The 23119-nt window shown below is 31.8% G+C and overlaps 1 protein-coding gene across 3 annotated transcripts in view; it reads left to right on the top strand.

Annotated features, from left to right (window-relative positions):
* The window catches only part of LOC134685146 (MAM and LDL-receptor class A domain-containing protein 2-like), a 90557-nt gene that overhangs the window by 13662 nt on the left and 53776 nt on the right, over nucleotides 1-23119 (top strand). Inside the window, exons 3-11 of one of the 3 annotated variants that reach the window (XM_063544620.1) lie at nucleotides 5297-5461; nucleotides 7076-7234; nucleotides 7516-7656; nucleotides 8719-8864; nucleotides 10178-10259; nucleotides 13029-13205; nucleotides 13809-13976; nucleotides 14806-14945; nucleotides 15263-15869. The exons of 1 other annotated variant lie outside the window; for it this stretch is intronic. In XM_063544620.1, coding sequence (XP_063400690.1) covers nucleotides 5297-5461; nucleotides 7076-7234; nucleotides 7516-7656; nucleotides 8719-8864; nucleotides 10178-10259; nucleotides 13029-13205; nucleotides 13809-13976; nucleotides 14806-14912 — 1145 coding nt within the window. In that variant the 3' untranslated portion in view covers nucleotides 14913-14945; nucleotides 15263-15869. Of the gene's footprint in view, nucleotides 1-5296; nucleotides 5462-7075; nucleotides 7235-7515; nucleotides 7657-8718; nucleotides 8865-10177; nucleotides 10260-13028; nucleotides 13206-13808; nucleotides 13977-14805; nucleotides 14946-15262; nucleotides 15870-23119 lie in introns of those variants that run through there. One more of the 3 variants, XM_063544621.1, reaches the window with a different exon arrangement.

Raw genomic sequence — 23119 nt, 5'->3', positions numbered from 1 at the left:
CAATGACATGCCTTACACAATGACATGCATTACACACTGATCTGTAATATCATTACACAATGACATGCATTATACAATGACATTCATAACACAATGACATTCATTACACAATGACATTCATAACACAATGACATTCATTACACAATGACATTCATTGCACACTGATCTGTAATATCATTACACAATAACATGCATTACACTATGACATTCATAACACAATGACATTCATTACACAATGACATTCATAACACAATGACATTCATTACACAATGACATTCATTGCACACTGATCTGTAATATCATTACACAATAACATGCATTACACTATGACATTCATTACACAATAACATTCATTACACTATGACATTCATTACACAATGACACTCATTACACAATGACATGCATAACACAATGATATTCACTGCACAATGACATTCATTACACTATGACATTCTAGCTATAAAACCAGGTTCAATCCACCATTTTCTACATTAGAAAATGCCTGTACCAAGTCAGGAATATGACAATTGTTATCCATTCGTTTGATGTGTTTGGACTTTTTATTTGGACTATTGATTTTTGATTTTCCTTTTTGGATTTTCCTCGGAGTTCAATATTTTTGTGTTTTTACTTTTCATTATACAATGACATGCATTACACAATGACATTCATTACACAGTGACATTCATTACACAATGACATGCATAACACAATGACATTCATTGCACAATGACATTCATTACACAATGAACTGTGACATTCATGATGACTCAGCTCCCATTATAAAGTGCACAGGTAAATTAAAGGAAAAACTGGATAGAGCTCAGCTAAACATTTTAATTATAAGTATTCAATGCTTCTTTTTGTAATTTCATCTGGTTCTAAAATCGTTCATTTTTAGATGACGCGCCTCTAAGTTTCGTACAAAATGTACCTCGGTCAACGTTTTAACTCCCAAATAAATTTACAAAAAGCATTCAATTCTTAAATGACACAAGCACAAAGTTCAGTTTATCACCAAACTATGTGGGAATAGAAAAGAGTGCTTACTAAAGAGAGGCGAAAGATATCGAAGTTATATTCAAACTCACAAGACAAATACATTGATACGCAATGGCTTAAAATAAAAATTTCAACAGAAAAACAAAAGTACACCAATTTCAACATTAAAAACTAAAGACTGAGCAACACAAACCCAACAAAATTGTGCTCCGGAATGGTAGGCAGATCCTAATTTCATGTTAGTACAAACTCTGTGATAAGTCTAATTTGGTAGTTCAAATTTATGGAATAGAAAACAGGATTTTAGTTAGACAAATTGAACAGGTCCGTTGTCACGGGTGTCATTCGGTTTATCGAGAGAAATGAGCGTGAAAGAATATCTAACGGCGGTCAAGTATTGAGCGACGATCGTGAAAGTTCTGGTAACGGATCGTGAAAGACATTTAATCGAGAAGACATATGAAAGGTCAATACATATTCTAATTTCATTAATTACACAGACAAATTTACGACAAAATAAAACTGTCTGTCAAAATGGTTCAACATAATGATCAGTATGTGAGAATATCCAGTTTTAAAAGTACATAGTTATTACAAAACAACAAAAAGCAGATTGCTTCTCGACATTTCAATGACATACAAAATGTAAACAAACATGATTTTTTTCACAAATTCGACTAGAAAACCTAATTTAATACGAATAAGGGCATTCTTTTTAAATTAATCAAATGGTTCTTATAGTTATTTTGTATAAACCTAATCTGAAACTTGGTAAATAAAACACTATTTACATAAAAATGGATGTTTTGGATCGTGAAAGATCACGTACCGTATTTTTGAAGATCGTGAAAAGAATCGTGAAAGATCTGATGCTACGAAGACGTTCAAATTATTCTTCAATTATATCATAGTTAATATGTGTTATTGGTATTGAGAAAAGCTATGTATTATAGGTCAACATCCTCAATAGGTTTAAGCTTTTCAAAGTATTAATATTTTCAGAAAATGAAATGTAAAATAATTGGATGATTGTAGGATGAAGCTTTTTATTGTCATGTGAAGTACTCATTTATCACGAGTTATAGGATACCCACATTTTGTATATTGGATCCTATAAACTACATGTCCGTCAGACAGGATTCACCTGACCCCGAATTTGCCTTATTTCATGGGTGAAGATTCATTGTTGTGGTCAAGTCCGTATCGCGGATTCGTTAAGCTTTAGGATTACTGTTTGTTGTTATGATTGTGAGGTGTACATTTTCGACTTCTGCAAGGTTTCAACTAACATTGAACCCATTATCATTCATAATTCGGCAATGTTCGTTTTATGTTGTCTAGCCTTTTGGCTATATACCTGTATGCTATAGCGCCATGGTATTTCGTGTATGGTGTACATGTCTGGTTGCATGTTTCATATATGACCATGATGACGTCAATTGTATTTGATATATTGAATGATAGTAAGATGTCTATGTTTGGCTGTCGGTCAGGGTTCATATACTTTTGACCTTATGTTTCGAATTAATTGGCCAAGCATAACTTTTATATTTGTCAGTTTCTAAGGCACTGTAAGGATCGGAACATATTTATTTGGTCTACGGGATATTTGTAGAGATCTGTATGTCATGGTTCATCTGACCTTGCACTCTTTTTATGAACCATTGAAAATCATAATTTAAAAAAAGGATGTGGTATGATTGCCAAAGAGACAACTATCCATAAAAGACCAAAGTAACACAGACATTAACAACTATAGGTCACCGTACGGCCTTCAACAACGAGCAAAGCCGATACCGCATAGTCAGCTATGAAAGCCACTCATATTGACAATGTAAAAGAATTTAAACGAGAAAACTTACGGCCTTATTTGTATAAAAACAAGAATGTGTCCAAAGGACACGGATGCCCCACTCGCACTATCCGCACTATCCTTTTGCATGTTCCATGGACCGTTAAATTGGAATAAATTCTCTAATTTGGCATTAAAATTAGAAAGATTATACTATAGGGAACATGTGTACTAAGTTTCAAGTTGATTGGATTTCAATTTCATCAAATACTACCTTGACCAAAAACTTTAACCTGAAACTTCCACTTTCATTTTCTATGTTCAGTGGACCGTGAAATTGAAGTCAAAAGTCTAATTTGGCTTTAAGATTAGAAAGATCATATCATAAGCAACAAGTGTACTAAGTTTCAAGTTGATTGGACTTCAGCTTCATCAAAAACTACCTTGACTAAAAACTTTAACCTGAACGAACGGACGCACAGACGAACGGACGCACAGACGAACGGACGCACAGACGAACGAACAGAGCCACAGACCAGAAAACAAAATGCCCCTCTACTATCGTAGGTGGGGCATAAAAATGAACGAAAACCAAATATGTAACAAATAAACAAACACCAACCACTGAATTACAGGCTCCTGACTTTGGACAGGCACATACATTAATAATGTGGCGGGGTTAGACATGTTAGCGGGATCCCAACCCTCCTCCTAACCTGAGACAGTGGTATAACTGTACAACATAAGAACGAACTATAAAAATCAATTGAAAAGGATAATTTCATCAGATGGACAAAAATAGATTAAGCGCATTCACCGTATTTGACACTTCTAGTAAAACCCTTAATATTATAGACGTTCCATAAAATTAACTATCATAAGTAAAGCGGATGAGACATTACAGCATTTGTGATCTGGTATTCTATAGTCTGTAGTATATAGTTAAATCAATCCACATATGCGTTGTATATACACAACTTAAGAAAGTACTGTTGCACAAAATGTTGGTTATCGTTCAATCTCAAATTACTCATGAAAGATGCTGTTTTGCTGTAATTTTTTGTTTGATGGATATCATTTTGGTTTAAACGTTGCATATACATATTGTTGGCTAAAAACTGTCAGTCTGCATGAATTGCACTTGACCGATTCTCAGAGCTGAATCATTCAAACTTATTTAGAGATGTTTTAGTTGTTGTTTTTTTAACTTTCGAGGCAAAGTGTTGAATAAAAAAAAAGCTTTCATGTTCATCCTTATCAAAATAAGTACAGGCTTCGACCAGTTGCAGGTTTATCAAATGGTAAAAGATATACTGATTTCTGATTACTAGTAATGTCTGGTCACGCATTATCTTTCACGATCAAAATAATGCGTTGTCTGATCTCTCACGATCAAGTTTGATGGATATTCAACAAATTCAAGGTTTTCATATACAAATTAATGCTTTCAAGAGAAGAACATACCTTAATTTTATTGTACTATCAGATACACCAAAGATTAAATTTCAAATATGTCACGATGAACTGAAACATGACCATTATAGTAACAAAAAGCGTGTTATTTGTAATTAATTTTATAGACATGCATTGCGCCTTTTGTGTTTTTTCATAAAGTACTGCATATTTTGTCTTTCTTATTTCACAGTTATGTTGAGGAAGTTAAACCATTTTGACAGACATATTTTTTTGTTCGGATTTGTTCCGCGTTTTGAAAATTAAGAGATTATTTCAAAGATTCCGACCTAGAATTATCATTAAATGTCTTTCACGATGCGTTACCAGAGCTTTCACGATCGTCGCTCAATACTTGACCGCCGTTAGATATTCTTTCACGCTCATTTCTCTCGATAAACCGAATGACACCCGTGGTTGTCATCTGTGAAACAAATATTCTATAAAGGTCAACATACTCTTAATGGTGTTTTTGCTCAAAATTTACCACAACTCCGCCACTTGGAACTCTTGGTTCAGTAGTTTTCCATCTATCACGGAATTCATGATGGTAAATGCAAGCCCTTCACTATCGCATCAACTGTGAAATGTATACTTCGTATACAGGCGCTTCTGGAACGTTGATACATAGAAATATCAAATGGGAAGTTGAAATCATTTCTTTTGCCGTGATGTTTAGTTTTCAATCGACCCTCATTGTCAATTTCTAGATACAAGTCAAGATATGAGGTAGACGTATCTGTATCTGTTGTGTTCTTGATCTCAATTTTGATTGGAAAAGGCGTTTAATATAAAAAGATTTAACCAACTGTTTTACAAATTCGATCATTACAGAATATTAGCCCTCAATGTTCAACTCCGACGAATTCCGTACTAGGCAAAAAAGAAACAAATAAGACGTAAGCATGCATGCAATAGCGAAAACTTTGCTTAAGAATAAATACACACATGAAGGAAAGAAAATTTGCTTTAAAAAATATAGTCATCTGGAAAAGGCAGACGTAATATCATAAATTCAACAAATATTACCAGAAAACTATTTATTTTCAGGAAACGGTTGTGATGAAATTCCATCTTCAGGAAATCTTACAGTCACTAAAAATCAAGGTGGTGCTGTATTAGAATTCAAATGTGCTCCACCACTCATATTAGCAGGCGAGAAATTGATCTCTTGTGATGGTACAACTTGGAGTGCCCCAGTCCCTTCATGTGAATGTAAGTATGTTTAGTGTAAACCATATTTCAATCTTTCCTGCAGAAGTGTTCATTCAAAACAGACTAAGCTTAACCATGTTTTTCATCAAAAGGGGTTAAGTTTATCTTGGGACAGAAAAAAATCGAAGGTGTACTTGCATAAAAAAAAACCACAAACATACTGAACTCCGAGGAAAATTCAAAACGGAAAGCAAAACAAAAGCTCAAACACATTAAATCAATAATGGATAACAACTTTTATATTACGGACTTGGTACAGGCATTTTCTTATGTAGAAAATGGTGGATTAAACCTGGTTTTCTAGCTAAACCTCTCACTCTCAATCAAAACTTTCCTTTACTTTCTATAGAAATAAACGATATAAAGGACATAGTTTTTATTGTTCTTTCTTTTCTTGAGAGAAGATGAAAAGACTGCAATAATAGATTTCATTGCCTTAACCCTTAACCAACTGTTCACTGAGACGTTATTTTTTGGTATTGATCAACACACAGGCATAGCTATATATATAACCAACTGTATTCTTATTCGGCATAGTATAAACATTATAAAAATAAGTTATGATAAGCTTTTATCCGAATAAAGAAATTAAAAAACATTTACAAAACAAATAAAACAAGGGAACATGCACAAATACAATAAGACAAATTAATTGAGCCAAATTTTAGATTTCAAGAATTTTGATTATAAGTTTTAGATAGAACTGTTTGACAATGATAATTAGCAGCTCGTTAAGCAAGCGTAACTCTGGGTCGCCCGAAAGATTTTCAGTAGAGATTTGTTTTATATAAGATGGTATATTAAAACATTTCAACCCGCTGCATTTGTTTGAACCTATCCTAAGTCAGGAACTTGATGTTTAGTAGTTTTCGTTTGTTGATGTGGTTTATAAGTGTTTTTAATTACTAATTTTTTATATAGATTGGACCGTTGGGTTCCCCGTTTGAATTGTTTTACACTAGACATTTTTGGCCCTCTGTAGCTTGTTGTTAGGTGTGATACAAGGATTCGTGTTGAAGACCGTACTTTGATTTATAATGGTTTACTTTTACAACTTGTGACTTAAATGGAGAGTTGTCTCATTGACACTCATACCCCATCTTCTTATATCTTGAAAAACACATCTTTACGACAAACGAGATGATTTCAGCTTCCCAATTGTGAACTTTCCTTTTCTATGTAGCAACATGTCAGCAGGGCATGTACGGAGTTTTTATTACCCAATCGATACGATATTTCCGGGGTTGTATTTCCTATCGTGAGTTCCTTGATACAGGGTTGATGCCCCCTAGGAAGGTATTATACCAAGAGTTCCAGTTTTCATGAATGTGACCTACCGAATTGGAATTTTTACCGGGTTTGTGATAACATGAGCAACATGACGGTTTCCACATTATTTATATATAAAATATTGTTTACTATGTTGAAACATTGTCTTCTATGCATACTTGATACATGTATGACGCAATGTTGTATCTTTCTTGATCTGCTAAGTTGGTAGTTAAAAAGACATATGCTTTAACATTCTGCACAATGGATATAAAGTTTCAAATGTTTTTGTTTTGTTAAGGTAACTTATTAATATATAGTCCTATCACCATATTTTGTTTTTAGATGTAGAACCAGGAAATTATTGTGATTTTGAAGATGAAAATATATGTGGCTGGGAACATGATAAACTAGCAAACTTTGAGTGGATATGGAATTCTGGTACCACACCTACTCGACGTACAGGTCCGAAATATGACCATACCTTGGGTAAAGGTGGAAACGGTAGGAAAATTAACATACAATTATGGAAGGTTTTTTTTGTCGGATTAAAGTCGGAAAAAGAATAAGAAACGTTTGAAGTGAGAAACCTATGTGTAACTAAATAATGATTTTATAATTTAACAATGATTCGCTCTAATGTGTTTTCGAATTATTTCTTTATGCACTAGTAGTAATTTTAAGACAGATAATATACATATTTTAAAATGTAAAGTTATATGTTTTTTGAATTGATCATTGCTTTGTATGACAGACATGTGAATTGAATTTCTTGTTTATTACAGGACATTATATGTTTATGGAATCATCATCTCCTATAAAAATAAACGACAAAGCAAGACTACTATCTCCGTTCTTTCCTGCTACAACAGGTGGTCTGTGTTTTGAGATATGGTATCATATGTTGGGAGTTGTAGGTTACAACCGTAAGTATTGGTTGACAAATTATAATTACCATTTAATTAATGAAAGACTAGCGGTTTCCAACTGATCAAATCTTTTAGAGCTTGTTGTACTTCATGAGTTTTATCGATATCACATGTTCTTATTGTTAAAAATAGCTGTTAAGCCACAGAAGTCACATTTACTATACTTCCTTATGCAACATAAATTTGTGTCACTGAATTGAACACGTATATGTTCCAATTGTCAGCAACACAATTCCACCTCTTATCATTGAACACTGAATGTGTAATTACAACGAGTTTGACGACAGTTGTCACTAGCAAATGACATCTTGTTACCTCTCCGGAGCACCTGTTTTCAACCTAAGTTGTTATGTTGTTTTATTCATGTGTAGATAAACTCGTCGTAGATACCAGGACTAAATTTAGTATATACGCCAGACGCGCGTTTCGTCTACAAAAGACTCATCAGTGACGCTCGAATCCAAATAAGTTAAAAAAGTCAAATAAAGTACGAAGTTGAAGAGCATTGAGGACCAAAATTCCTAAAAGTTCTGCCAAATACAGCCAAGGTAATCTATGCCTGAGGTAGAAAAGCCTTAGTTTTTCAAAAAGTTAACTCTGCAAAATCACTCTGCAAAAACAATATTCTTGGTACATTATTGAAGTTTTAGTCTTTTTGTGTTATTTCAACATCTGTTCTACATTTCTGTTTTTAGATATTGTGTTAATTCAGGAAAGCCTCTATAGAAATTACAAATCAAGATTTGAAAGTTACAATCGACTTCAAAAACAATGATTGGTGGATTTTTTTGGCACTATTATCAGTATTAAATTAAAAAAAAACAATCAACAATATGTACAATACATTATAAGGAAAACAAATAGAATTATTTACATAAATATACTTTGATATAATATAAAAACAATTAAAGTAAGGGAACTTATTTATGCGAATGACCCAACAGATAACCTTCTGTGCAAACGTTTGAAATGTTTATCATGAAATTTTCTTTAATTTACATATGATATAACTGATATTCGTAAAAGAAAAAAAAAGATAATCATATTTTTTCTAAACAGAAGTTGGAAGCTTGAAAATATATATTGGAGAAATTGGACAAACAAATACATTATCACAGAAAGCAGAGTTCCACGTTTCTGGAAATCAGGGTGACGAATGGATAAAAGCCCAATTTCCAGTCGGAGAACAAAAAAAATCTTTTAGGGTAATTATGCTTGTGAAAATCAAATAAGATAAGTCTTTCAGGGTCACGAAATTTACAATTTTCATTAAGAGGCAATTTAAATGATCTTTATATATTCCCTCGTTACTATTAGATGATAAGCAGATATCAACTAAGCAAAATTTTAAAGTTTTGATATAGGAATAGGAATTAGGAAATATCTTTTTTGAATTTATTCAGCATATATGCACATTGAGTTTTGAAATATGTGTTGAAATTAAGTGCATTTGCTGATTCATAATTTAGCATGGTCTACTCCATATATAGTCCATTGTTTCATATTATTCAAGATAGCAAAATAGATAAATATGTGTCACGCCCCTCTTGTTAAACAATTAGAATTTTCTTTATGATTAGAACAGAGAAAACACCCATAGATCTCCATTTCTAGTTTATTTGCCATCGAAGAAAATAAAACGTTTTCCTGGTATTTAAGATAACATTATTATTATTCAAAACTGTGAGTCACACAGCTTGCAGCATAACCCTTAATTTCTTTCCGTTGACATATTTAGAAATTGTTCAAAAAAGAAATAAGGTTTCGATTTCCCACGGCAAAGATAAACAGTTGTGGATTTTACTATATTTTTTGGCTATACTTTTTGGGGAACCTTTTGATCATTTCGCTGCTCATATATTCCAGTATTTACTCAAACTTGGAATTTCATTTTATGTTATTGATGTGAATAAAACTAAAAAAATGTTTCATACGTACCAATACGATGCCATGCTATTTTTTTCATTTTTTAGCATAGAACCGTTACTGGTAAAGTGCTAGATGGTATCATCATCAAAGTAGTTAATGCTCGAGTCTGACATTTATTTATTACACAAACTATGAACACCATAGATAACTCCCAATAAATTCATTCACATACTCGTCGTAACACATCATAAACGATAGGTTGTGCTTTGATATATTGATACCAGGTCGGTACCAAGCTTTATGTTCCCATGGGCATCAGACACACAATAAATTGAAACAATGCATTGCATGCGACAGAATTGTTTTTCATGATTTGTCTTCATATGAAACAACCAAGTTGATGAAAACAATCCGAAAAGAACGATTCATCTTCATCGTAAGTCAAATTTGCAAAGATATAGTTAGGTAAGTACCTAATTTGCAGTTGCGATGGAATGGTCAGTCAGTTTTCAAGTTATGATTTTGATTGTTTCGATGATATTTTTAGACTCTCGGTTTTCAGGTTTTGTATATGTTAATTACTTTTCTGTTTTCTTTATACTTAAAAGCATGTTATATCAGAAACTACATTTTTTCTTTGTATTTTCAGTTTATCATAGAAGGTACAAAGTTGAAAAGTTACTTAAGTGATATTTCTGTAGATGATCCTAAACTGTACAACTGTTCAGACGGTAAGGATTCATATTGTTTATGAATTTGCAGTAGTTGATAAAAAGCATTATAATTATCTTTATTTCATCGCTAATCAATCGAGATGGCGATTGGGTCGACACTGTTAAACCTAAACTTTGGTAACCCTTTATTATACAATAAAAAAAATATTTCCAAACTAAAGTTATGTAAAAAGGTTTTCAAGAAAACATGTTAATTTCTTTCTTATTCAATTTGTTTACGAATAGGCGTAAAGTTGGTTTTTTTTTAAATAATTTGGTTTTCTGGTTTAACTTCGCTCAGTAGATAAGTAGTATGCCATTGATCTGTTCCATGATTATTGCATTAATATTAATTCGCAAATCCTAAAACATATATTTCTGTACTAAACACAAACAAAGATGAAGCGTCCTGGTTATAATTATTTTTAGTTATTGATTTATTTGGGTTTTTTTTAACACATATTTGCTTAATGTATGAACTTATATATATTTACTTATTCATTTTGGTTGCTGTTATTGTTTTTTTTTATCTGGTTACTTCGCAGAAGTTGTCTAAATAAGTGACTTCAGAATGTATTTGAATGCAAAGTGACATGTAATGACATTTTTATTAAATGATGTCTGCTAATAATAGTTTGGAAGACAGTCGTAGTCATCTGTGTAATCTTTACGTTGCAACTGTTGACGTTTTCAAGATAACATAAAGGCTTTGTGTCGAGTTCATTGCGAATACTCAATTTGAATAGGTTTAACTATACTCGTCAGCTCAGTAATCAGGGTTGTGGAGACTTTAAATGATACAGTCGATTATTAACATTCATATTTTATTTGGCTCTTTTATTTTTGTTGGATTTGAGCGTCACTGATGAGTGTTTTGTAGACGAAACGCGCATCCTGGTGTATATACTAAAGTTAGTCCTGGTATCTATGATGAGTTTATTTATTCACAGAAGATTTTTTTTACCATCAGCAGTGCGATAAAAATACTTACCCTAGTTCGATTAAGATATCAAATTAATAGACCAGACTTTAGGGCACAACGACCTCAACAATTCGAAATATTTTGCTGACTACAGTCATGTGATCACGGCTAGTGTATACTGGCGATCACGGATGGGTATTTTCTTGAATTTTGTAAAGAGATATTTTGAGTCGCAAGCTGCAGGAGAAGATATTTTTGTATGCCCAACCTACGATAGTAGACGGGTATTATGTTTTCTGGTCTGTGCGTCTGTCTGTTCATTCGTCCGTGCGTCCGTCTGTTTCGCTTCATGTAAAAGTTTTTGGTCAAGGTAGTTTTTGATGAAGTTGAAGTCCAATCAACTTGAAACTTAATACACATGTTCCCTATGATATGATCTTTCTAATTCTTATGCCAAATCATATTTTTTAAAACCAATTTCACGGTCCATTGAACATCGAAAATGATAGTGTGAGTGGGGCATCCGTGTATTTTGGATACATTCTTGTTTTAATACAAGGTTATTTTGATATTTATCTTAGAGGTGCTCTAATGTTTCAGACGTTTATTTATAGATTGATATGACCAAAGAGTACTTTGCAATGACGAAATGTTTTGAAATTGATGTCCATTGATGCTGGTTAAAAGCTCGCTATATGTAGTAAACAAACATTTGACCACCACTCTTTTGCAATGCACAACACGTTAAATGTTCGAAGTTTAACATTTATTTTCGAAATATTATTATAGAACACGCGGCTTAAAAATTTTATCGTGTTTTTTTTAAATACTATGGACCTTTACTGACATTCGAGATTTTCTAAACCTTTCACTTACGAACATACTTGTATAGTATACCAGCCAAGGGTCAGAACATCGTAATGACGTTCCCACATTACCAAAGACATTTTGCATATTTTAGTGCTTTGATAAATTATCCTGCATAGAAACAAAAATACTATCTTGCGTTACTTAGTTTGGATTGAAACCGAAACTGTCTCAATTTTCAAACGAATCAATCTAATAAAAATATTGATCTCTGATTACGTTATACTACATATGTAGTATAACGTTATCAGAGATAAATATTTTAAGCGAACGAATAAAAGGCTGTTCTATCATTAAAAATATATTTTTAATTGTTAATTTATCTTAAAATGATTTATTTATCTTATTAATAAAAAAAATATTCAATAGAAATCGTCCTGACATTGTAAAAACTCAATTATAAGTATGTTTTAAAATAATTTTTGTTGTCTGTTTTGCATGTACCGAGTTCAACATATATGGCAAAACCATAAGTTCTCACTTTCATTGAGGTATTCTTGATGGTTGTATAAATAAATACATTTTTTCTATAAATTTTGTTTAGTTTTGACGGACATTGTTCTCATAACTTGAAAAAAATACATCATTAATATTTGAAATCTACCCGCCTTTTTGTAAAGTCGCATACGTGTGTTCGGAAATCTCATTTAATGATTTGTTTCCACTTTTTTAACGGACTTTTCAATAAAGAAGAAAATAGACTCCAGTTTTTAATCATTCAGCAGTAAAAAGGGTATTTGAATTGGAGTTACACATTTCATTTTGTTTTTCTTTGAAAACGACATGTGACCTTTGATCATGATTTCTGAAAAACTGCCCCGTATTTTCTTTTGACGACCAGAATAACCAGAATCTCAAAAGTTCACATATTTCCAAATCTAATGATATATGATATAGCCGTTTACAATTTTGACGATTAAAATTTCATCAATCCGACTTTGGTCACCGGCCTGTGAATACGGAATCTTCAAATCTAATACATAGTTTTTTATATGTAGATTATACGGACAGTACTCTCGGTTACCAAGAAACAACTGCAATCGATACAACTGAGTCAAGTGTGCAAACCACAACGATGTATCACAGACCTATCGAAACCACTGAAGCCCCGTCAAGTGTAACATCAGTAACCCGTCCAGTAAAAACAACAAAAGAATTTGCAGCTTCACCTACAGGTATTTTTTATATAGGTCACTTTGTTAAAACTACAAAAAGCGTTTTGAATAAAACAAAATCACCATACCAATGGCATAAAGAACCAAAAAAAAGCTTCAAGAACTAGGATACCTAATACTCTTCAAACATTGCCAATTAAAGGTTGATTATCAGCTTTATAATGTGAATTCCGATGACCGGAGGATGAACAGTACCGGTTCCACTTTTCACATTTGTCCTTTTTTCTTGACAAGTTTAATTATGCTATCAAAAAACTTATGAAATATCTATAATTCTAATACATTATCACTTACATGTAATCGACTGGCGATCTCAGATCCCATTATTATAGCTTTTAATGAATATCACGTGTTATGTATGTGTATACTTGTGTACAGAGAATAAGTTATAATGAACTATGAATGTATATTTCTTTCTATCTTGTTCACCATTGTAAATTAGTATTTGTATCATTTGTCTGCCTCTTGTTACAGTGTAAACTGTCTAGAGTGTTAATTAAATTTTAAGTTCTAAGTTAAAATTTACTGCTTCAGTTAATATATTGATTCAATTAATATGGTTGATTAAGCTATAATACATATTTTTATTTCTAAATTATACAGAAAGTTCTAGTAGTAATCAAGAAACTGCACCCGATACAACTGAGTCAGTTGTGCAAACCACAACGATGCATCATAGACCTTTCGAAACCACTGAAGCCTCGTCAAGTTTGGCAACATTAGTAACCCTTCTTGGGACAGCAATAGAAGAATTAGCAAATTTCTCTACAGGTATTATCTATATTGGTCACTTTGTGAAAACTAAAAAAAAGTGTTTTGAAAAAACAAACCTATAACAATGGCATATAGAATCAAAAATAACTTCAAGAACTAGGACACCAATTACTCTTCAAACTTTGTCAGTCAAAGACTGTTTATCAGCCTTATAAGGTGACAACCGGGTGACGGAGGAAAAACAGTACCGGTTACACTATTCGAATCCGTCCTTTTCATGACATGTTAAATTCTGTTGAGTTGTAGCTTCAGTATATGGAAATGATTTAATAAGGTCGATACAGCTATAATAACATTTTATTTTTAGATTATACCGACAGTACTCTTAGTAATAAAAAAGAAACGGCAATCATGACAAATGAGTTAGTTGTGCAAACTACAACGATACATCATAGACCTTTCGAAACCACTAATGCCTCGTCAAGTTTGGCAACATCAGTCACCTGCCTAGAAAAAAACCAGCAGATAAATAAGCAGCTTCCCCTACGGGTATCATTAATATCAATCACTTTGTGAAAACTACTTAAAGATTTTCGTTAAAAAAACCAAATAACAATAGCATATAGAATGAAAAATAACTTCAAGAACTAGGAAACCCTTTTCTCTACACACTTTGTCAGTCAAAGACTGTTTATCAGCCTTATAAGGTGACAACCGGTGGACGGAGGATAAACAGTACCGGTTACACTATTCGCATCCGTCCTTTTGCATGACAGATAGGTTCTGTTGATGTGTGGCTTCAGTAAAAATATGGAAATAATTTAGTAGGGTCGAATAAGCTATAATGATAATTTATATTTCTATATTTTACGGACAATACTCATAGTAATCAAGGAACTGCAAGCGATACAGCTGAGCCAGTTTTACAAATCACAACGATGTATAAGTAACCTTTCGAAACCACTGAAGCCCTGTCAAGTACCCGTCTGGTAAAAACAGCAGAAGATTTAGCACCATCCCCTACAGGTATTATTTATATTGGTCACTTTTTAATCAAAAAAAGAAATGAAAGTTTTTCGTATAGAATCATTTACTATAACACACAGTATAACAAATAACTAAAATAATAAAGACACTCGTTACTCTTGAAATATTTTCAGTAAAAGACTGGTTATTAGATTTATAAGGTGACAACCGATGACGGAAGATCAACAGTTCAGGCACCACTAGTCGCCCCCGTCATTGTTCGTTTTAAGCAAATTCATGTTGATTTTTATTTCAGTAAACATATGAAAATGATGTAAAAGGATCGATTAAGCTTTAATGAACATTTCTATTTGTAGAGTATATTGACACTATAAGAAATCAAGAAATAACTTTAAATATAACACAACCGAAGCTGTTGTAGAAACACTACTCAAACTGTACTCATGATTGGTATCGGAGTTGGAATAGTTATAACAATAATGATAGTTACTAGCGCAATGTATGCTCAACATAAAAAACGCAGAAAACAAGATGTTTTCGAAAACAAAGAGGAACCGATAGCAAGAAAATACGTATTTGAAATATATAAATATGGTAAAGACAGCGACGTAGACTATCATTTTGAAACATAAAATCTGAATACTTCAAAAACGAAGACAAGTATTCTCCTTCATCAAAGGACTTATCTGCTGCGTTTAAAAATGTGTCTACTTGCATACCAAGTATGTTGTTACTGATCGTGGAATATCTATTTGTGTGGTGGTCTATTTATTTTGTCTCGTGCATTTCCACTTTTTGAGTGATAGTTTGTATGTTTTCAATTTATAGGTTTGTCCTCTACATTGCGATTTCAATTTGTTTTATAAATTATGCGACTTGTCACTCTAGTATATTCAGGTTACCTGTGTACCTGTAAACGTAGGCGGTAGCACCAAAGTTCGAGAGACCTCTTTATAAAGTTAACTCTTTTTTTTTTAACTTATGTCGGTTTTTTAATAAAATAATAAAATTAAATTAAGGTAGCACAATACAAAGATGTTTTTACTTCCAATCACTAACCTTTGAAATGCTGTAACTTTCTTATGAATGCATAGAAAATAATAAAAGAGGTATATATAGATAGATAAAAGATTAATCTTTTAAATGAATGCAATATTTTTATTATGCAATCATTATGAAATCAATTATTATATAATTAGCGGCAAAATCTGGGTAAGTTCACTCGAATAAATTTAGCTCTATCATCTCTTTAAATATATTATTGATAAAAAAATATATTTGATAAAAGAGGAAATAAATTAAGAACTTACAAGGATTTGAAAAAGGAATTTGAGATGGAAGACTTTTTTAAAATTAGATATAGACAGAGCTGATATTTCAAACTTTGTGAGAATTAGAATAAGTAATAGTATCCTTACGATTGAAAAGGGCAGACACAGAAAGATTGATTTAGAAAACAGAATATGCCCTCTATGTAAATTTGAAGTTGAGGATGAATTACACTTCACCATAAAATGTACCAAACTCAATAAGTTGAGAATTAAATTTTTTCAGAATATTTCAGATATTTTACCATCTTTCAATAATCTTTTAGGCATAGAAAAAACACCTCATATTTCGAAGTAATGATTATGATGTCAGTAAAGGTTGCATAACAGGTATTAGTGAGATGTACAAGTTCAGACGTTCACTAACTTAAGCTATTTTACGTTATTTAGTATATAAATTGTATAACTATGATGTAAAACTGTACCTCCTCAGTCAAATAGATAGATAAGAAAGAAAATATATATTACCATTTTATGCACATATAATTGATTGTAATAATTACTGTTTGTTTGTTCTTTGTGTATGTGTTGATGACAATCCAGATTTTGGATTTTTGTATCAATAAAATCTTATATCTTATATCTTATATATCTTATATCTCTTTAACTATACAAATTTTAACGAAATCTTAATCAACACATCATGGGCTTCAAACGGGTGTATCAGATTGTCTCTATGGTGTTCCATTCTCTCATAAATCTCTAATTAGTGTAAACATCCTAACCACATAAAAGAAGATAATGTTTAATTAGGTGTGAAATTTGTTCTGTGCATTCTATCTGAAATCTGAGACACCCTTTTGTAGATAATGGCCATAGAAACAACATATAATAAAATCAACCCTCTAGGGATACCTATGCAGAAGCTAATTTCATTTGAAAGTGGAAATTTGGTAAAAAATATTTTAGACACAGTTAACATTATAATTGGTTACATAATTGTTGCATAATATTAACATTGCATTACTTTGAAAGAGTAATCTGTTAGCTATCCAAAACTACCGCTTTTATAAATTTTCAAGCATTATTAAAAAAGTTACAGCATTTTAAAACTTGGGACTTGGAGTTATAAAATCTTTGTATTGTGCTACCTTAAGCAGCCTGAAACAAACATGTGGATTTTGAATAAAAGAGGACCTCATTTCTATCAGCAATAAAAGGAGATAAAGTATATTCGTTAGTATAAAAGCAACTTAACGATAAAAAAAACCTAGATACATTAAAGACAAGAAGTAGTCTTAAAAAGCTGTTAACAGTTACAGAGGTCAAACAAAATAATAATCATCTTAATATTATTCTTCAAATGACAAAAAAGTTTTAAAAAAGTGGGACGAAAGACACCAGAGGGAGAGTCAAACTCATAGACAGAAGATAAAATTACAACGTTTTGGCTAATTTAAGATCACCCCAAGTTTTGGTGGGGTTCGTGTTGTTTATTACTTAGTTTTCTATCTTGTGTCATGTGTACTATTGTTTGTCTGTTTGTTTTTTTCATTTTTAGCCATGGCGTTTTCATTTTGTTTAGATTTATGAGTTTGAATGTCCCTTTGGTATCTTTCGTCCCTCTTTTTTAACATAAGTTGCTAAGTTCATGCTAATCGAATACACTAAACTTTAAATTTGTTACTCTAAAACAAGTCAACGTGATATAGGATCCCCCTATATATACATTCATAAATAATATTCTTTATTTTAAGAGCATATGCCCATTAGTTTAAAATAATCTTCTTGCGAGTCCTCAAAAAGATAATTACATATTCATTAAGTACATACACTTTTATAATGATATATAAAAAATATATGATTTTACGTAAATTAATGGAAAAGCGTAGAAATTAATAATACCATTCCGTTTCATAAGATACAAGTGTATCATTCATCTTTATTTCTTTTTTTGTAAACTGTTGAATATTTGACCATCAGAATATATAACAGTTTCCTTCAAATATATTTGTGTTTGTCATCTTACATTGCAATAATGTTTTTCAGCTAAATGTAAATTAAAATTTTGATCACCAGGAAAAATGAAACTTACCCTAGTTAAGTATGAATTATTTGTACCTTTTACATAAAATAGTCGTTTATTGCAGAACTTTGTAGGAGTTAAAGAATTACAGATACATGTTTGTACAATTCAAATAAAACTTGAGAATTTGAGAATATAAATTGAAAAAAAAACATTCTTTATAGTTGAAATTGCAACTATAAGTATGCCGCGGAAATATTTTGTTGTAGAAATGTACTACTTTACAGTTTTGTATGACATGGAATATAACCATTTTTTGCATGTGCAAGTTTTTATCTTGAAAAAAACCGGCATGATCTCATTTTGCACCCAAGGAAATTTCTGATCATTGCCATTCTTACCCCGTGGAATATTGATAACTTTTAACAAAACAAGGTAGATTGCTATAATTTTAATCAAGCTGCATAGGCCGATGTGTTTCGTACAGTAAATTGGCTGGCAAAACGTTTAGGAATTTTGGTCCTCAATGCTCTTCAACTTCGTTCTTTATTTGGCCTTTTTAACTCTTTTGGATTCGAGTGTCACTGATGAGTCTTTTGTAGACGAAACGCGAGTCTGGCGTATATACAAATTTTAGTCCTGGTATCTATGATGAGTTTATATACATAAGAATATATATAGAATATAAACAGTGTCAAGGTTTCTATTGGTTTGACCATTTGAGGTTTAATTTTAAAGGTACAAGTCTCGCGTTTTAAATTTGAAAATTTAACTGTCTCAAGTGGATAAATATCATATAACACTCGATGCAGTGGTGGAATCTATCTGATTCTAATTGACAAGTTTTGACCCACCTGAAAATTGATGTTTAAAGAATACATAGTATGTCCAGTGGTGTTTTAACCAATTGTTATTACAACATGTCACCATCTGGTCTGCATGTAAACATGATATATGCAACGTAGCGGTCAATTAAACAACCTTTTCCAAGGTCATGATTTTCTTAATAGATATTCTCCTGTATTTATTTTATTCAATTTAATAAACATTTTGAGAATATATAAGCATGCATACAAATATATATGTTAGCGGCAATAAGCAAAATTAAGCAATAAGCTTAAATTCTAGGCAATAAGCTAACGCCTAGGCATTAAGTCTAATGCATGGCTAAATGATGTTAGTCATTAGTCTTAAATCCTGAAAAATGTGTCCAGGCAAAAAGCATAATGCCTAAAATATAAATATGCGAGGAAATAAAAGACATTTATTCAATTAAATAAAAAATCATACATTTGTTACATAATAGCATCACGAGAACTGAAGTTTAAAATGTCATCTACTGTATAATAAAATCACAGATAACCCTGCCTATCATAGTGTTTGTCTGCTTCAGTTAACTCTCCATGGCTCCAGAACAACTCTGATTGTATCATAATCAATTGTACAATTTGGACATACCACCTTCGAACCGTTTCCCTCTTCAATAAAAGTAGTTCCACATATAACATGAATGTGTTTGTCACATTTACTACACATATGAGCTCCCAATGTATCTTTTTCACATACATAGCATAGCTTTCCAATTGTGAACTTTCCATTTCTAAGTAGCAACATTCCAGCAGCACCTGCATACGGGGTATATATCTCCCAATTGATACGATATTCCCGTGCTTGCATTTCCTATCAGGATTTTCTTGATAGAGGGTTACTGCTCACAAGGAAGCTATTAAACCAAGAGTTCCAAATGGTGAAGTTGAAATCATCCCTTCGTAAATTTTACGGACGCCATCACGAGTTGGTTGACCGTTATGGAATAACCGTTTCACAAATGATATCGGATATGTTCCTTACGTCGTAACTACAATCCCCTTCCCTTTCATGAATTTGACCTACCGAATTAGACTATTTACCGGATTTGTAATCACATAAGCAACACGACGGGTGCCGCATGTGGAGCAGGATCTGCTTACCCTTCCGGAGCACCTGAGATCACCCCTAGTTTTTGGTGGGGTTCGTGTTGTTTATTCTTTAGTTTTCTATGTTGTGTCATGTGTACTATTGTTTTTCTGTTTGTCTTTTTCATTTTTAGCCATGGCGTTGTCAGTTTGTTTTAGATTTACGAGTTTGACTGTCCCTTTGGTGTCTTTCGTCCCTCTTTTAAGACATTCTGAAAGATAGTTTGAATAAATAATTAAATAAAAACATTTTAATTTGGTGTAACTATACATATTTATAAAGCCAGACTGAATAAACCTGTTTTTAAAAATTAGTCACAATTTTTTTGATAATAATGTGTTTGTTCATAATGATCGTTTGACTTAACACTCAATATAAAAAACCTATTAAACTATAAATTAAATTTTTACATTAAATTACTGTAATACTTTAATTAAAGGCCTCCAATATTAAAGAGAAGTTTTAGTATATTTTTTTTTAAATATTTCTTATTACTTTTACAACTTACTTTTTACAACTTATTCTTTGCGTTTCATTAGTGATTCAAGTAGAATGTTCCCCATCTGGTTTTGGATTTGATTCTGGCATATAAAGGGCATTATCAATGTTTGAATCGTCCAATGCCTTTGTTTAGAGCTGAATTCTTTTTAATCTGGACTATCTTGATACCAATTGACCACTTTGTTGATTCATTGTCCCTCAGCCGTGCAGTTAGCATGTCATGGATATCTCCATATGATCGCTCAATGCTACCCTGTGATTGGGGATGTCTTGGTTTCCCATGAACGATAACAAGTTCTAGCCACATTTATTTTGACTCGGATATGAACAAAACCATTGTCTCTTTGCAGTATATAGAGCGCACCAAAAATTGTAAAAATATCAATTAGATTAAAAGCCACCTCCGAGGCACATTTTGAGGTATGAGCTTTAATATTACAAAAAAATTTGTGTAAGGTGGTCTTGAAACACCATAATAAATCTATAGTTTCCATCTGGGTTTGATTGAAAATCCATCAAATCAACTTGTTTTCTACTGTTAAAATCTTTAGATTGAATGGGATTCATTACTACTCCTTTCCCTATTATATGTTTTTTTTCATATTGCAATTTTCACAAAGTCTACTTTTTACCAGCTTGACCAGTGCAGTGTTAACATTTTCAAAAAAATATTATAAAGATTATATTGAGTATACTTTTTTTAGTGGAAACAATCGGTTTTTTTTTAATCTTTTTTTAATTTTTGTACTTCCACAAAAAAGTATGAGCTAATTCTGTTTTAAATAAGAAAAGTACTAAAACTTGAAGACTTGTCAGATAAATATATATTAATATTTAGAATAATTCAGAAAATACTTTATTTCAAGAAAAAAATCACTCAATATACATAAATTACATATTTCACCTATTGCCTAAAATCATGTTCGGCAATAGGATGAATAATCATCATCAAATTTCGGGTAATAAGCTTAATGCCTGAAAATTTCAGGCAATAACTTAATGCCTAGGCGTTAGCCTAGGATTCAAGCTTAATGCCTAAATTCACTTATTGCCGCTAACATATATATATATATATTACTATATGTATGTATATTTTATGCCCATTATATTGTCACAAACACATATTCATGAACATATGACCATGTACTCTTGAATCAATAATTTGTTGTTTTTTTCGGCTTTGGTTGCATACAAAAAATGTAAGGTAATAATTGTGTCCTTTTTGACGACCAACATGTCTGGGATCAAAGAATGATGTAAGGGCCTAGAACTTTTTACGGATGTGTTACCATTCTGAAAAAGGTTCACATTCATTTATTTGTCAAAATATCCGAAATATTCGCATTTAGATTAATACTGTTTTTCATGTGAGATACAATTAGACAATGGGTTTGACTATTGGTCCTTATGACCTACTCGTGTTGATCCTTTAATAACCGACTATACTGTTAGGTATTTCATGTTCTTGCACATATTATGGTAGCCTGTAATTTCTTACTACCACAGGTAAGTCCCGTTACACATGTACATGGTTTATGGGCGTGATCATGGATAAATATTTTCCAAAATCTTTTGTCGATAAAGGGAAATCATTTCTGAAAACCAATTGTAACCTTATGTATTGGTTTACGTCCGAAAAAAGAAGTATGTTGTGGCTGAGAAATGTAGTAAAAATAATTTTGAGAAGACAAATTACTTGTCAGTTATAACTTGACATTAGGTTCATTAAAATCGTTCGATATTTGATTAAGCTCTTCTCTGTCCGTAAGAAGACATGTTTTTAAAAGTGTACAACTCAAATATTTTATTCGTATCTAAATATCTGATTTATAATATCTTCCTTAAACTTAATCTGATGTCCTTACTCCAATTCTTTATAATTAGATAGCATATTTACATGCATTATGATACAAAGTATAACACATCATCTAACATTGTAATATAAAGAAGATGAAATATAAGAGTTGTCAGACTTTTATAACACATGTTAATATTGTAACTTTTATTTTATTATTTCATACTAGTCTAATGACATATGAGGGAAAGGCTATCTGCAAAGATACAAATAATATACTGTGACACTCGGTTTATCAAAAAACATTGGCCTATTTTTTTTAATATGAATTTCTTCATTGATTAAATTTCTTAGATATAAAAAAAGAGGTGGTATGAATGCAAATGAGACAACTCTCCATCCTAGTAAAATGACACGCGTAAAAACATTCAAACGGGAAGACCAACGGTCTTATCTAAATAAAAAAAAAAGAGGAACCAGCATGAACCATTTTACAAACAACAGCCACTGAACAACAGGTTCCTGATTTATGACAGGTGCACACAAATGCAGCTGGTTTAAACTACTTCCAATTTCCATTTCTCAGCAGTAAAAAGTCATAACCTTATGGCGTATATGTATCACAATTGACTTTACTCTTACCAAAAAAAGTTGACGCATCTGTAGT

This window comes from Mytilus trossulus, chromosome 9 (genome assembly GCF_036588685.1).
Source record: "Mytilus trossulus isolate FHL-02 chromosome 9, PNRI_Mtr1.1.1.hap1, whole genome shotgun sequence".
NCBI classification, from domain to species: Eukaryota; Metazoa; Mollusca; class Bivalvia; order Mytilida; family Mytilidae; genus Mytilus; species Mytilus trossulus.
This window is presented reverse-complemented; position numbering and strand designations above follow the sequence as displayed.